This window comes from Capsicum annuum, chromosome 1 (assembly GCF_002878395.1).
Source record: "Capsicum annuum cultivar UCD-10X-F1 chromosome 1, UCD10Xv1.1, whole genome shotgun sequence".
NCBI classification, from domain to species: Eukaryota; Viridiplantae; Streptophyta; class Magnoliopsida; order Solanales; family Solanaceae; genus Capsicum; species Capsicum annuum.
Window position 1 is genome coordinate 211,482,338 of NC_061111.1, and position 16,899 is coordinate 211,499,236.

The following is a 16,899-nucleotide window of genomic DNA, read 5'->3' on the forward strand; positions in this document are numbered from 1 at the left end:
GTTCTAATACCCTGTTAAGATTTAATGTCGGTTGTTGCTCATGTTTATTTGTCAAGCATTGTGAAGGGATCTAGTTTTGGTGTCATTGTAAAGAGATTTAATAGCGATTAGACTAACTTTTAGGGTGCATTGGACCCTTAGAGGGCCTTCGAAGCTTAGCACTGCATCTAATAAGAATGGAAAACCAATATAGTTATTGCCTTAGCCCAAATTTATATAGTTAGGTTGTATGCCAGAAGGTGCGGTAGGAGAATGCCTTCGAGGGAAAATAGGTGGTTAATGGAAGACTATATCATCTGAGAGCTAATTGCAGAAGAGTCATAGGGTAGAAAGTAACTTCTACCGAATCTGGCCGATGTAATTATCTTAACAGATGTGAAATCTGAATCAAGTACAAATATGAAAGTGTATCCAGTAATATAATTTTGTCTGTTGTCTCTCTGAAAGAAAAATAATGCAGATGGACACTTTGCTAGAGAGCTGCATGGTTGGGATTATCACCAAGATAGAAAATAGGAGAAGACCAACAAATCAGCCTCATGGGTATCGAGGGTTGAAATTATGTACAATAAGTCTAGAAAACTTACGCCAACAACAACTGCAGTTAAATTAAGGAATCTAAGCGAAGGCGGCAATTTCTGAATTTTAAATCTAATCCTATGCCTTCTTGTTTATGTTTCTGATCAGGTCCACTGCCGTTGACCTGATCAAAACTACAAACGAGATTGAAAAGCAAATTGAGTATCATTGCTTTCTTAGCAAGATGGTTATAATTGATTATGTTTTCTTGCCTTAGCATACTTTCAATATTCCTTAGAGAAGATCAGATGCTTGTTGTAGTATGTGAATCCTGATAATTTTCAAGTTTGCCTCCAGCTTGCTGATTTTATATTCAAGATGGTCATTTCCGTCTTTGAAGTTGGTCAAGATTTTCTCATCTCTTGTGAGCTCGATTAGGGACACCACCTTCACAGATGTGGCATTTTAGGTGCCCTTCAAAATACTTTCTTCAGAAGCCTTAAAGGATACATAGAGTGTTACTGTGTTTGTTTTAGATCAAAATGTGTTGATGCACGTTGAAGATGTGGTCCTAACAGTTGAACAACACACTTTTATCGAGCGTTGCTCAATGCAACTTGCTCAACCAATTTGATAAATTAGTAAGCATGGAGTTACGTAGTGTATGATCTAAACTGGCTCTACCAAATCAATCAAACGTTACATAACTCCAAGCTCATTACCCTATCAAAAAAATATGACCAAGTTAGTGAACAAATCAAACAAGCTCAATCTCTTAGCCTTTATGCTGATCACTCTTCTCCAATATAGATGACAAGATGTCTGCTATGCAAAAGTCTACACTATCGCCAGACATGCTTGCCTGGGAGCAATTCTTCAGAAGTTATCTGTTGATTCCTTCTGAAGAATTGCTTCCTGGCAAGAATGTCTGGTGAAGGTGTAGACTTTTGCATACCAGATATATTATCATTTATATTGGAGAAGAGAGATTAGTAGAGAGGCTGACAGATTGATCTTGTTTGATTTGTGCACTAACTCGATCATATTTTTTTGATAGGGTAATGAGCTCGGAGTTACGAAACATTTGATAGTCTTGGTAGAGTCGGTTTAGATCATACGCTACGTAACTCCTTGCTTATTAATTTATCAAATTGGTTGAGCAAGATGCATGGAGCAACGCTCGATAAAAGTGTGTTGTTCAACTGTTGGGACCACATCTTCAACGTGCATCAACATATTTTGACCTAAAACAAACACAACGACTAGCTATGTATCCTTTAAGGCTTCTGAAGAAAGTATTCTGAAGGGTTTCTAAAATGCCACAACTTTTAAGGTAGTGTTTCTGATCGAGCTCACAAGAGATGAGAAACTCCTTACCAACTTCGAAGATAGAAACGACCAGCTTGAATACAGAATCAGCAAGCTGGAGACAAGATTGAAAATTATCGGGATTCACATACTACAACAAGCATCTAATCTTCTCCAAGGAATATTGAAAGCATGATAAGGCAAGAAAACCAAATTAATTATAACCATATTGCTAGGGAAGCAATGATACTCTATTTGCTTTTCAATCTCGTTTGTGGTTTCGATCAGGTCAACGACTGTGAACCTGATTGAAAACACAAACAAGAAGGCATGGGATGAAATTTAAAATTCAAAAATTACCGTCTTCGCTTAGATTTCTTATTTTAACTGCAGTTGCTATTGGCATAACTTTTCTAGACTTGATGTACGCCATTTCAACCCTCGATTACCGTGATGCTTCTTTGTTGGTCTTCTCCTATTTTTTATCTAGGTGATAATTTCGACCACGTAGCTCCTAGCAAAGTGTCCATCTGCATTATTTTTCTTTCAAAGAAACAACAGACAAAATTACATTACCGGATAAACTTTCATATTTGTACTTGATTTAGATTTAGTATCTTTTAAGATAATTCCATTGGCCAGATTCGTTAGAAGTTACTTTCTATCCTATGTCTCTTCTTCAATTATCTCTCAGGTGATATAGTCTTCTATCAACCACCCATTTTCCCTCGAAGGCATTCTCGTACTGTACCTTCTAGCATATAATCGTCACCCCGAGTGAGCAACCCAACCATATAAATTTTAGCCAAGGGAATTTCTATTGGTTTTCCGTTCTTGTTTGATGCAGTACGAGACTTCGAGGACCCATTAAGGGTCCAATGCATACTTAAAGTTAAGTCCAATCGCTATTGGTTCTCTACAGTGATGACAACTATTGATCCCTTCTCAAAACTTGACACGCATAAACACGAGCAACAACCATCAGCAATTCATAACAGGGTATCTACACCATCTTCATGAGGTCCTCATCTTTATTAATTTCGAACCCATCAAACTTAACTATACAATGAAGGATCTTGTTTGAATGATCAATGCCTAATTAGTTAAAAATTGCATTCACAAAAATATTGTACTTTGTGTGTGTTGTCCCGATGACCTTATCAGTAATACATACTTAACTGCCACACAAATGATAGTGTATCCATCTGCACACACCTTATTCTTCCTAGCCTATATATGGCTTAAATTGAATAAACAGGTGACTAGCTAGTTGCAACAAATGACACATCTATTTATATTGTCAAATAATTGGAGACATTTGTTACGGCAGATGATCAACCTATTGCAACATATGATGTATCTGTTTGAGAAATCAAACAGATATATACATCTTTTGCAAGAGATTGCCAGTATGTTGTAAGTTATTGCCAGTATGTTGTAAGTTATCTAACAGAAAAAATATATTTTGCAACAGATTACCCATCTGTTAGATTTATTTTAAAGCAATTTTATTTTCTTTTCGAGATATGATAATTTATAAATAGGTCCCTCCTTACAACTATGGATGATCCAGATTCGTACAAGAATATTAATATCGAGTCCTTGCTTGAACTTCAAAGGCATTTTGATGAACTCCAGAGAGATTTGGCTGACTTCAGAGCAAGGCTGTCGGATGAAAAATATCCGATTAACAATAATAATAATAGTAGTAATAATAATTAGGTAATATTTTTTATTTTAGCGCATGTATTTTCCTCCTTTTGTAAACCGGATCTACCAAGGATTCAAAAATCTATGAACATTCATTTCATTTTGTTGTCGACTTTGAATTTTTAATTCTTATTTAGTATTTATTAATCATTCTGTTTATTTCTTGTTCTCAACATGTCGACGGTTGGTGGTAGGGATTGAGCAATTTGTGTCAATAGAGGTTAATCTGCTACGACAGATCGATCATATGTTGCACCTGACGGTTATTAATAAAAAAGGGTTGTTATTGAGAGGGTGAAAAAAGTATGACTTTCCGATTATTCAATATGAAAAATATTTCATAAATAAATAATAAGGAAATAAATGATAAACACAATTTATAACCATAAAAGAACGGTTATTTAATTTTAATAACTGATCATCACTTTTCACCATTTTTGTTTTTGAATTTGTTTTTTAAAATTATTTATTATATAATAAAAAAAAAATCACAATATTGGATTAATTAACTTATATGATAATGATTGTTAAGAAAAAAAAATAAGGTGATCGATCGTGACTTTTTGTCTAAAACAAAAATACATACATTCATCAGTGTTGCTGATGAATCAAATTCTCCATCTGTTGCGACTGATGTATCAGCTGTTAGAAGAAATAAAAAAAGATATTAATATAGAATGTCTATGTGTTGCTACAGATGGTATATCTATTGCAACTGATGATTTATCAGATTCAATACATATACAATCTATTGTTAGAAAATAAAAAAGGTTATTATTTTATTAAAGAATTTGAAAAGGTAACTTTTTTTTATAAAATAAAAAAGTAAGCAAATTTGGATTAAAGATATGATGATAGTTTTTTTTTAAAAAAGTAGATTATATGTTGCTACAAATATATTATCTGATGCAACAGGTTCACTACTGTTGCAATAGATGATATATCTGTTGTCACAAATGATTTATCTTATGCAACCGATATCGAATCTGTTGTCACAACTCAATAAAAATGGTTCTTGAAAAGAACTAATTAATAATAATAATTTGAAAAGTCATGACTTATCACAATATTTGTTAATTTAATTAAGTCGTTACTTTTCACATTAATAAAAAATGTAAGTAATAAATAGAGGTAAACAGTTAGATTATATGTTGCAACAGATAGGTTATCCGATGCAACATATTTTATATTTGTTGCAAAAGATTATATATCTGTTATCACAGATATGTTATCTGATGCAACAAATATAGATTTGTTGCCACAACTCAATAAAAATGGTTTTTCAAAAGAACTAATTAATAATAATAATCTGAAAAGTCATGACTTATCATAATATTTATTTTCTTAATTTAATCAAAAATATAATTAATGAATGGAGGTGAATAGTCGCGCCTTTTTGCCTCTCATTCAAATTCAATCCTCTATAAATAAGTCCCACCTTACCCAATCGTTCATTCAACTACACTCTATTTATTTATTGCATCTCGTCTTTCATATTACACTCTAGAAGATTATGGATGACCCAGTGTGGGACATTGCTTTTCTGCAAACCGCCGTGAATGAACTCTGGAATCAAGTTCGTGACCTGCAATGGAAACTGGGAGGAGTTAGAGCAAGAATGTTCTGCGAGATACGCAGGCTGAGGAGGGCCTTGCTACTTTCGATTGAAGATTGGCCGGCTGGTAATGATGATGATGATGATAATAATAATAATGATAATTAGATTATTATTTTTCTTTTAGTCTATTATATATATTTTTATTTATTTTTTTTTAATAAAAAAATTATGTTTGATCTTTGACATTTTAATCCATATTTAATTTTCATTTTGTCTATTATCTTCTCAACAAATATGTCGATGATTCGACGTAAAAAGAAATAATTTAGAATCCAGTAGCAATAGCAAGATTTATCTGTTGGGTTTGTGACAGGGGCTGATGTGTTGTTCAAAACAGATTACTCATGTTTCAACAGATAAGAATCTGATGCAACAAATAAATAGTCTGTATCAACAGATGACTAGTTTGTTGCTTGGCTCTGACGTTTTAATTCGTACTCCCCCCGTCTCAAATTACCCTTCCCAAATTGAGATGCCACATTGATTAAAAAATAATTAATAACATGCCTAGTTTACCATAACTCACTGATCAGTTGGTGGGACAGTAGACGTGTTTGAAATAACCATTGTTTTCTATTCAATCAAAATTTCATAAGAGAAGAAAGCTTTTAATGTCGGTTGGCGTATAGTCCCCCTATTAAATGATGTTTCCATTTTAATTTGAAGAAAGAGTGATTAATGCATAGGGTAAAACACAAATTATTTTAATCTTTTCTTGATTAATGAAAAAGACAAGTAAAATGAGAAATCGAATTAGGAAATTTGGGACGGGTAATTAAACGTAAGGAATAACTTTGAATCCAGTATTAATAGCAAGAGTTGAAATATATTGGTTATCTGTTGGGTTTATGGCAGGGGCTGATTTGTGTTGTTCCAAACAGATAAATCATTCGTTGTAATAGATAATTAGTCTGGTGCAACAGATAAACATCTTGATACAACAGATAATATGTCTGATGCAACAGATAAATCCTCAAATGCAACAGATAAACAGTCTGATGCAACAGATAAATCTTCTGATGCAACGGATTACTCATCTGATGCACCAGATGATTGATCTGTTTAAATTGTGGGCACTTATGCTAGATTCATAATCGGAGTTCTATCCATTGTTGAAAAAATAGAAGTGTACCCAGATAACAAATACGAATAAAAATCATAATTTTACTTACCAAAGTCACCTATGAAGTAATGTCAAAGTGGAAAGTGATGTAGTAAACAAAATTTGACCTAAGAAATTGGTCAGATCGCAGCAGTAGCGTTGTACCAACAACAACAACAACAAATGGTCGACAAGAAGAAGATGAAGATGATAATGAAGTAGAAGATGATGATAATGAAGCAGAAGATGGTGAATAAAGCAGCAGAAATAATGAACAACAAAAATCGCTAAGAGAGAGAAAACAACAATGGATGAGAAGAGAGAGAAAGACACTTTTTTTCTTCTGTTTCCAGTTATTTTAGGTAAACATTGGGATCAAAGTGTAAATTTAAAAACTTGTGGGTTATTTTTAATTTTTCCCAACTTTCTTAATTCATAATGAAGTAATTGTCACCTCCAACTAATAATTAAGACTTGTGTCACCTACACCTCATTTTAAAACTCTTTTGTCACCTGTGGCCCAAACCCCCACTCGTTACTCTTCTAGTCCAAAATTTTGTGGTATTGATAGTCAATTACATTTTTTAAATAATCTAAGTTTGTAATTATTGTGATTTATAAAACTTTTATTTATATTCTAATTTAAGTGGCATAATGCTTAGAACATAATAATTAATAAGAGGTGATATTATCAAATCATAATTGAAGCAATGAAGAAAACATGTCTTAAATGACTCACAACAACTAATTAAAAGTGATATAACAATATTACTATAAAAAATACTTGTGAAAAAAAATTAAGGAGATCTCATATAAGACGTGATATTAATTTAAAACATCAAGTGTTAACTTATCATTTTATATCTATTTTACATTTTTTTATTAAATAATTTTCTTTAATATTTAGATGACTTATAATAATTAATTAGGTGGTATTTAGTAAAATTATGATTGAAGCAGCTGAAACAGACATGTCATAAATGTCTATTTTACTTTTTTTACTAAATATTATTAATTTTTAATATATAAATACTTATAATAATTAGTTAGAGGTGATATAGTAAAATGACGGAGCAAGCAATTGAAGCAGGCATGTCGACGGAGAGCAGCCTACTCTATTCGCCCAACTCGCTCTTTTTGGTCTCAATTTATGCGACACAAATAGAATTTAGGTAATCAATCATACTTTTAATATGTTTTTCTTTTAGATATTTTAAGTTGTTAACTATTGTAATTTATAATTTTTTTAGTTTTCAAATAATATATATTACTCTCCTTGTCCAAACTGTTGTGGCGTTAAAAGACAATTATATTTTAAAAATAATTTAAGTTTTAATTATTCTGATTTATAATACTTTTCTTATATTCCAATTTAAGTGGCATTGATATAATTTCAAGATTCAATCGAATATTTTATATCTTTTAAATTTTTAAGTTGTCAATTATTGTGATTTATAATATTTTTTTATGTATTTTTTAAAATATATAACAGATTAATTTTTTTTAGATATTTTAAGCTGTTAACTATTGTAATTTATAATACTTTTTATGTAATTTTTAAATGATATATGTTACTCTCCATATTCAAAATTTTGTGGCATTGATAATCAATTACATTTTTAAATAATCTAAGTTTTAAATTATTGTAATTTATAAAATTTTTCTTTATATTTCAATTTAAGTGGCATAATGGTTAGACCATAATAATTAATTAGAGGCGATATAGTAAAATCACGATTGAAGCAGCAAAAGCAAACATGTCTTAAATTACTCACAACAATTAACTAAAAATGATATAACAAAATTACTATAAAAATACTTGTGAAAAAAAAAATTAAGTGAGCCTCATATAAGATGTGAAGTTAATTTAAAACATCAAAAGTTAACTCATCATTTTATATCTATTTTATCTTTTTTTTTTATTAAATACATGTTTTTTAATATTTAGATGACTTATAATAATTAATTAGGGTGGTATTTAGTAAAATTATGATTGAAGCAGCTGAAGCAGACATGTCATAAATGTCTATTTTACTTTTTTAATTAGATATTTTTTTTTAATATGTAAATAACTTATAATAACTAATTAGAGGTGATATAATAAAATGACAGAGCAAGCAGCTGAGGCTAGGGGTGGGCATGGTATGGTATATACCGAATACCATTTCGAAACAGTAATTTTTTATACCGTGGTATGGATGTTATGGTATTTGGTATGGTTTTTGGTAAGAATTTTAAACTATTTTGGTATTTGGTACGGTATTTGATATTTATACAATAAATACTGAAATATCATATACTGCATTGAGGTTTTTTAATAATATATAAAACTCATGTATACTATATTTAAGATTATTAAATATATTTATATATCATCCATTAGTCAATTGAACATAAAAATATTTTTTATTTAGAAATAAATTTTTTGGGAAGCTTATTATTTAGGAGTACTATACTTAAGTTTAGGTAATGTTATTCAGAGTTTCCATCTTGGACTACTCAATCGTGATTGAAATGTTCTTTTTGTGTAATTGATTGACAAAGGTAGTTGTTAGTCTTATATGCTCGAGACGTTTTTAAAGTTTAAAGTTATAATTTTTTTATATGAATATATGTAAGTCGAAATCAAATAAAGTATGATTACCGAATTACCATACCATAAAATACTGAAACCGAATTTTAAAATATCAAACCATACCGAACTAATTTGGTATAGTAATGGTATTTTTCTTTCAGATATCAAAAACTGAAGTTACCATACCGAATTTTAAAATACCACACCGTACCGTACCATGCCCACTCCTAGCTGAAGCAAACATGTCGATGGAGAGCTGCTTTAGCCGCCAACACACAAATAAATTTAATACTCTTAATAATCATATCATACTATATCGTAGATAACTACCATCCAAACAAAAGGTAAAGGCCATCTACCAGGATTGAAGTCACTCTCCTCTTAAATAATATAAATAAATAAATATAAAGATTTTAATTTCGAATTTAGATATGAATATTTTCTTTTGATAAGAAACGCCTAATCTCGAATAATATTAATTCGATATAAATCTATATTAATAGAAGTTCATCCATAATCTATATTAATAGAAGTTCAATATGTATATCGAAAAATTCGGAACCAAAATAAGTCAAGTTACGAATAAAGTGATCAAAATAAGCCAACTATTTAATAAATTACAAAAATAAGCTAAACGTAATAAATTATTACATTTTATACTTTTTTCTTAACGGTCAACTAATGGAGTTGACTTTTTATAAAACAAAATAATTTATTGCATTTTACAATTTCTTTATAAAACGTAATAAATTATTACATTTTACCAAAAAAATATAAAATATAACAAATTATTACGACTTATACGAAAATCTAAAAAAAAGTAATTAGTATTTTATCATATCTCCGTTTTTATCTATTTTTTCTCAAATCCTAAGAAAAACCTACGATTTACACTTTATACCTTATGTCAAATGGTAAAAAGTTATTTTTTACACTTTATGTCAAATCAGACTTTCTTTTCTGTTTGACAAAAAGAATTATAATAAAAATATGAAATTGTTTTTTCTGTGAGTTTATAGTAGTTATCGATTAGGATTTTGAACAGACTCACATGCATAAATATATTTTTTATTATAATTAATGGAGTAAGAAATTACAATTTAAGTTAGGAGTGTAAAAAAGCTGAACCGATAAAAATGTTATTAATTTATCGATATTGGGTTAATAATTTTAAAAAAATATTGAATTATTGATTTGATTTTGATTTTTTTACTGGGTTATTGGCTAAAGCGATAACTTAATAAGATTATATGTAATACCTTGTATTTTTCTAGCCTAGATTAACCCTCAATACATGACTTATCCTAAATAAAATTTTTAGAATACTTAGTAATTTTCAGATTTGAGTCTGCCATTGCGTAGAAAATTCAATTAGCTTTCCAACGATATAAAATTTACCTAAATCCGACAACCGGGTAAGAAGTTATGACGATTTTAAGTTTCACTCATTAAACATCGTCATTCAGGCCAGTAGCGTGTCGTGGAGTGTGTTAAAATAGCAATTGTCAAATTTTAGCGTTGCTCCGTGATAGTGGCGCGTCGCGTCATAAACCTAGTTCACAATTATCAATTTTCAGTGTACCAACACAATTTCACCGCATTGCGGTGCACTTTCAGTTAACAAATAAAGTGGCAATGCGATACCACCGCGTCGCGCCACCATGCAATTTCCCAGACGTCATTTTCCAGCGGCCTAGCGCGATGACGTCGCGTCGCGCCAGGGGTCCAGATCGGGAAAATTTCTAGAAAAATTAAACTTCCGCCCAGGGTTAAAACAGTCTTTTTCCATAATTTTATTCCGCCCAGATATGGGATTAAAGCCCTAAAAACGTGTAAAACCCTTCATTATTCACTTTTCCCTAAAATCAAAAGGTAATTCTCTCTAAAAAAAAAAACAAACAAACCCCAACTCTCAAGAATCAAGGTCAATCCCAAGAATTTCTCCAAAAACTCATCAAATTAAGGTATGTTAGATGTTCATCTATGGATCCTTCCCTTCCATGGAGCTCAAAAATCCTTTTTTAAAATACAAGATTTATGATTTCCATATTTGAATTAGATTGAATTCATGTTCATGATGTTGTTTGAGTTTTAATCCATGATTTTGATCACAAGTTCCAAGAATTGATTCTAGCATGTGTTGAAATACATGATATTCATGATAAATTCTTCAATTTTCAAGTTGATTGTTGTAGCCATGTTAACCCTAAGTGTTTATGATTTAATGAACCAAGCATGCTTCCCATGTGTTTGATAAATTGTCTATAAGAATGAAATAATGTCATTATAGCATGCTAACATCCAATTCCCATTTATGTACAAGTTAATGCATTACAAGTGTTTGATGGAATGTCTCTATGAATGAATTATGACCAAGTGAACATTGTTATGTTATTTAAGATTATGTTTTTCTTTACTTTCCATGCTATCGAGTCCTGGGGTATTTAATACTTGACAACTTAGCTGTTTATTTAGAGCCAGTGTCAGCTACAGAATAGTATCAGTCATGTCATGATCAGTAGTACTCTCAATCCGTTTCAGAACTTAGTAGAATTCAGTCAGTTACAGAACTTAGGAAAACCTAGAAAGCTCAGTGAATTCAGTCCAGTATAACAGTTCAGTGTCTTTCAATTGGGAGTAAGATTCAGCACCGAGTGAACCCAAGGATGGGGGCTCACCTGCCAGCAGGGGGTGTGATCCTTAGAAACAATTCTTGCATTTCAGAACTATATAGCAAGCGTAGGTTGGGATATCAAACCTGTCAATTGAGGGTTAATGAGGTGATCTACCTGCCAGTTGAGGGTACTACCATTCTCGTTTAAGGAACCTACCAGTAGAGGGTTACTCTTCAGCTTGTCTTTACTCGTGGCACGGTACTGACACTCTTTCAATTGGGGTTACAGATTGGACCCCAACTCAGTTATCTTATCTTATTTGAGATATGTCGATTAGATGATTATCTCCCACGGATTCAGTTTCGATCTCATTCTTCAGAATAGAACTCAGTTCAGTTCTATAGAATCAGGACTGTCAGATACATTTACTCAGTTAACAGTAATTTAGATTATCAGTGATTTCAGATTATCAGTATATTTAGTTATCAGTTATCAGATTTAGTTCCAGTATACTCAGTCACAGTAGGCACAGTATATTCAGTAGTTACAGATCCTCCATGTATGTTAATCCAGCTCTTGCATATCATTCAGTTAGTTATTGTTCATGCATATGAACCCATGCATTTAGCCTTACCTCATTTAGCATACCAGTACATTCTCTTGTACTAATCGCATACCTGTTTCTTGTGCTATGATGTTTCATATCATAAGTTCGGACGCTCAAGTTTCTGACCGCGCTTAGCCAAATTCAGCCAGCAGTAGCAGATTTAGTAGTGAGTCCTCATCTATCGAGGATATACTTTTATTTCAGTACTTCATCTTAGCAGTATTTTAGTAGATGGAGTTAGTTGGGGGATTGTCCCATCAACCCCACTTTCAGAGGCTTGTCAGACTAGATTTTCAGACAATATTCAGTTTTATAGATGTTATATTTTATCAGTATTTTAGATGTTTAGAACCTTATGGCATTTCAACCCATTATTCCGCATTTATTTCAGTATTATTGTTCAGTGCTCACAGCAGATATCATTCATGAGTTAGCTTGTGGTTCTTCGGGATCGCAAGCACCGTGTGACGACTAGGGGGTAGTCTCGGATCGTTACATTATAGTACTAAATAATTATTTTACACCTCATATTTTACACCGTTTTTATCTACTTTTCTAAAAGCAGTGTAAAATATGAGGTGTAAAATAATTATTTAGTATAATCTTATTGGGTTATCACTGTACCCAATAATTCAGTAAAAAAAATCAAAATCGAATCAATAATCCAATAATTTTTTTAAAATTATTAAAAAATTATTAATCCAATAACAATAAATTAATAATATTTTTATTGGTTTGATTTTAGCACACCCCTAACTTAAATTGTGATTTCTTACTTCATTAATTATAATAAGAAATGTATTTGTGTATGTGAGTCTACTCAAAATTTTAATCGGAAACTATTATAAAACTAATGAGAAAAAATAATTTCATAAAAAAGCAACTTTTTACTATTTGACATAAAGTAGTTGGTACTAAAATGTAATTGGCAGGTTTTTCTTATGATTTGAGAAAAAAAAGTAGATAAAAATAGTGATGTGATAAAACATTGATTAGTTTTTTTTTAGATTGTCATATAATTCGTAAAAAAATATTACGTTTTATAAAATATTAATGCCGTTAGTTAACTATTAAAAAAAATATAAAATATAATAATTTATTATATTTAATCTATTTTAATAATTTATTAAATAAGTGACTTATTTTAATTATTTTATTCATAATTTAACTTATTTTAATTTCGAGTTCTATACCGAACCTAAAAATCCTAAATGAAAAAGAAAAACTGTCTGAGCCTAGGAGTCATCGTGCAATCACAGCAGAAACAGACACATGTCATGTCTTATCACAACGTGTCATATAAATTCATGCAAAGTCAAACCGCTAATTCTTCTTATTCTTCTCATTTTCCATCCCCGAAGCAAAGCACAAAATTAGGAAATTAATAATGGCAGGAGATAATGAAGAATGGAGAAAGATGGCAGATACAACCAAGATGAGTCCAGAAGAAGTGAAAAAAGCTGGTGTTGAGGCCTCCAAAAGACCACCAGGCCACAATCCAGGTAATTGTCGTTTAGTTGCTTGTTAGAATTATGTGTGTATGAATAATATAAAAATTAGTCAACTAAAATTAAATTACATTTAGTTATGCAAGAACTACGTACCCAGAATTTTAGTAATTTTATGTGAGATTGAAAAATGATGATCTAATATTGTACTGAATTTTATAAAAAACAATTAAGAAGTTATCAAAAATGATATTAATGGTGGTAATTCTAATACATGAATAATTTCTATTTTTAGTCAGCAACTGAACGACCCCTTTTTAAGTAGTACGTTTATTTGAATCTATCAAAACTATTAGTCACGGTGCTTGTCAAAATATACAATAATACAAAACTTCGATTGTATATATAAAATGTAACTACTGAGTGTATACAATATGTACATTATATGTATATTAGTACCTAATATACCTTTCCGCTATTTTAAAAATCCAAAGAGGTGATTATCCTTTATTACAGTGTGTGTATGAGAGACAATATGAAAAATAGTACTCCACTTATCGTATCTATTGATTGTATCAGTTCATTAATTTTGTTAGTTGTCTTGTGGTCTACCGGAAACGACCTCTCTACTTTATCCAGGACTACCAGGTAGTCCTGGATTGCATATACTTTACCCTCCCTAAACCCTACTTTGTGGATATTCACGGGGATGTTGATGTTGTTGTGTCAGTTCATTAATTTTAGTGATTGACTGGACATACAAAATTTAAAAGAGGAGACTCTTGTGATATTTGAAAAGATAACGATCATACATAGGCATAATGGTTTTTTGTTGCCAGTAGCGAAGTTAGGAACTTTGCTAGCAGTATTCAAATCTTTAGTATATATCTGGAAAAAGTTAGTTATCTTTGTGTTATAGTCGTAGCATTATTTTCTATATGATATGATTCGTTGAGGAAGGGTGTTCCAGTGACCACCTTTAAGTCAATATAGCTACGCCATTGTCTATTACTTTTTTTTACGGGGTGTTTTGGGGGGGGGGGGCATGAGTCATGTCTCATTCAGGATTAGTATAAAACGGAACAATAACAAATGGAGTACTACAAATAGGATGGTAGGTTTAAAGCAAAAGAATGTATACTAATACAAAAGGGAACAAACTATGAAGTACAAATTGCTGAACTCAATATTTTAAGAGGCTTCAAAGCATTGAATTTAAAGCTTGAATTGAGAATGTTTATTTGATACTTTCAATTTATTAAGTTCAAATCTTGAATTCGCCTCGCCTCTATACAGGTACAGTACTACACCAAAGGGGGCGTTTGCCTTATAGCATTACGACAATGGCTATTGCTGGTTTAGCCATCTCCGGTGCTGTTTGGTACGGCACTATGTACGTAATGAAGAAACCCGAAGCTTCTGCTGCTGACGTGGCCAAAGTAGCCACCGGAGTTGGTGGTCCTGAACATACTCATCCTCGCAAGTAGTAAAAGAAATATAGCATTTTTAGCTAAAGTGTCTTGGCTCTTTCACTCATGATAACCCTTTTACTTATATGAAACTTATATGAAAACAACTTTTGTTAACTGTTGCTTTGAATATTTACTGCTAGGTTCTTTGTTTTTCATTTTCAATAATTTCGGGCGTGTGTGTAACTCTAGACATGGTCCTAAAATTACTGGAATTATAGCCCATTCTGTGTTTTAGTTGTGAGGCCCCGGTTTGATAGAATTTGCGCTGTAAGGCATGGTTTGATCGAAGTTGGTCCAATTAATTCATACTTGCGGACTGACTTCCTGCACGCATCCTGGATTGCACGTCAACCTTAGCAGAGAGAACAGGGTTACAGGGCAAGTATATAACAAAAGTTGGGAAGAATTGGCATTGTGGCCACTTTCAAAATTTATTTTGTCAAATATCCATTAATATTTTTTTCATTTAATTTTTAAGATTAGGATTAAAGAAAAAAAAAAGTAGAGTCCACACGTGGGATAGGGTTTTCTTCATCATTTTTAAAATTTTAAAAATTTAATAAATTACACCTAACACCTTTCATTTTTTTTTAATATTAAATAAAATTTCTTCTCTCTTCTTCAACTTCTCAAACTCCAGCTACTCTTAAGAAAATTTTCTCAAAGTTTATTTTGTAGATTTATTTTAGCGATTTTTATTGTTATTCGTTTCGTAGTAGTGTAGTATAGGAAAAAAAAATTGAATGTGATTGATTAAATAATTGAAATATGAAAATTTTATAGATAATTAGTTGGATTCCTTAGTAATAGTTGAGTTTTGATTTTGCAGTTTCGACAAAATTTTTCGTCGATTATAGTGTTGAGTTTTAAAGTTTTATTAAGAAGTTTTGCTTTAATTCTGATTTTTTTTATACTGCAGTGTTGAATGGTGAGATAATTCTTAATCTCTTAGTTATTTTGGTTAATTTGAATCAAGTATTGACCTGTTTTTATTTGTAGAATTGTAGTCTATAAATTAACAAGTTTGAAATAAATTTTTAGGTGTGTGAGATTCTTTTAAAATATGATTGATTAAATAATGAAAATAAAAAATTTATAGCGAATTAGTTTGATTTGTAGCAATAGTTGAGTTTTGATATCCATATATTTGACTGAAATTTTTTTGTTCATGCTATTGGATTTTGGTTTTGTTATGATATTTTTGTGTAGTGAACTGTTTAATGGTAAAATAATTTTTAAATTATTCTGGCAATTGTTTCTGTTAGTAGATTTGTGGTCTATGAATTAACAATGACGGAATTATTTTTAGGTGTAGATTCTATTAAAAAATAAGTAAAGTTAGAGTCGGTGTTAAACATACAGTTGGTACCGCGTTTGATTCTGCTTCTAGAAGTAGAAAAAGAAAGAATAAGGTAGTTGAAAATACCTCTAAATGAAAAAAATTGAAGCGGAAGAGTCGGAATCAAATTCGGAGATCATAAAGGAGATAAATAGATATGTCGATGAGTTTAGTGATGATGTTGCTGTGTAGTGATAGTGATGATAGTAAAAAGAGTGAGGGTAGTGAAAAAAATAGTGTCGATGGAGATAATGGTCCCTTGTTCATGTCATTTTATTTAAGGTATATTTCTGTGGAGCAGTATAACCTTCGAACTTTGATGGACGAGGTTGGATCTTTTCTAGCAAAGATATTAGTTAGATCAAAGATGGCTGCATATAGAGAATTGAAGCAGTTCTGTTCGCAACATCTTAAATTCAATGGACAGTTGATTCATTATTTATTGTTGCAATGTGTTAAGAATGATAAGATTCATCATGAGATGTGATGTTGTGTGAACAATAAGCCTGCTTGTTTTGGCTTAAAAGAGTTCTGTTTAATCGCGAGATTGAACTGCTCATCATACCTTAGTGACTCAAAATTGAAG

The 16,899-nt window shown here is 31.1% G+C and overlaps 1 protein-coding gene across 1 annotated transcript; it reads left to right on the top strand.

Annotated features, from left to right (window-relative positions):
• Nucleotides 1-13,379: 13,379 nt before the first annotated feature.
• On the top strand, nucleotides 13,380-15,208 carry LOC107857305. Its single transcript, XM_016702220.1, has 2 exons — nucleotides 13,380-13,556; nucleotides 14,799-15,208. The coding sequence occupies exons 1-2, from the start codon at nucleotides 13,442-13,444 to the stop codon at nucleotides 14,987-14,989; spliced, it is 306 nt and encodes a 101-aa protein (XP_016557706.1). The 5' UTR covers nucleotides 13,380-13,441; the 3' UTR covers nucleotides 14,990-15,208.
• Nucleotides 15,209-16,899: the final 1,691 nt, after the last annotated feature.

Bases quoted from the DNA above. Each gene is read 5' to 3' on its own strand.
- LOC107857305 (XM_016702220.1), top strand. From the start codon at position 13,442: ATGGCAGGAGATAATGAAGAATGGAGAAAGATGGCAGATACAACCAAG. The intron at 13,557-14,798 runs GTAATTGTCGTT...GCCTCTATACAG, and splicing joins ACCACCAGGCCACAATCCAG to GTACAGTACTACACCAAAGG.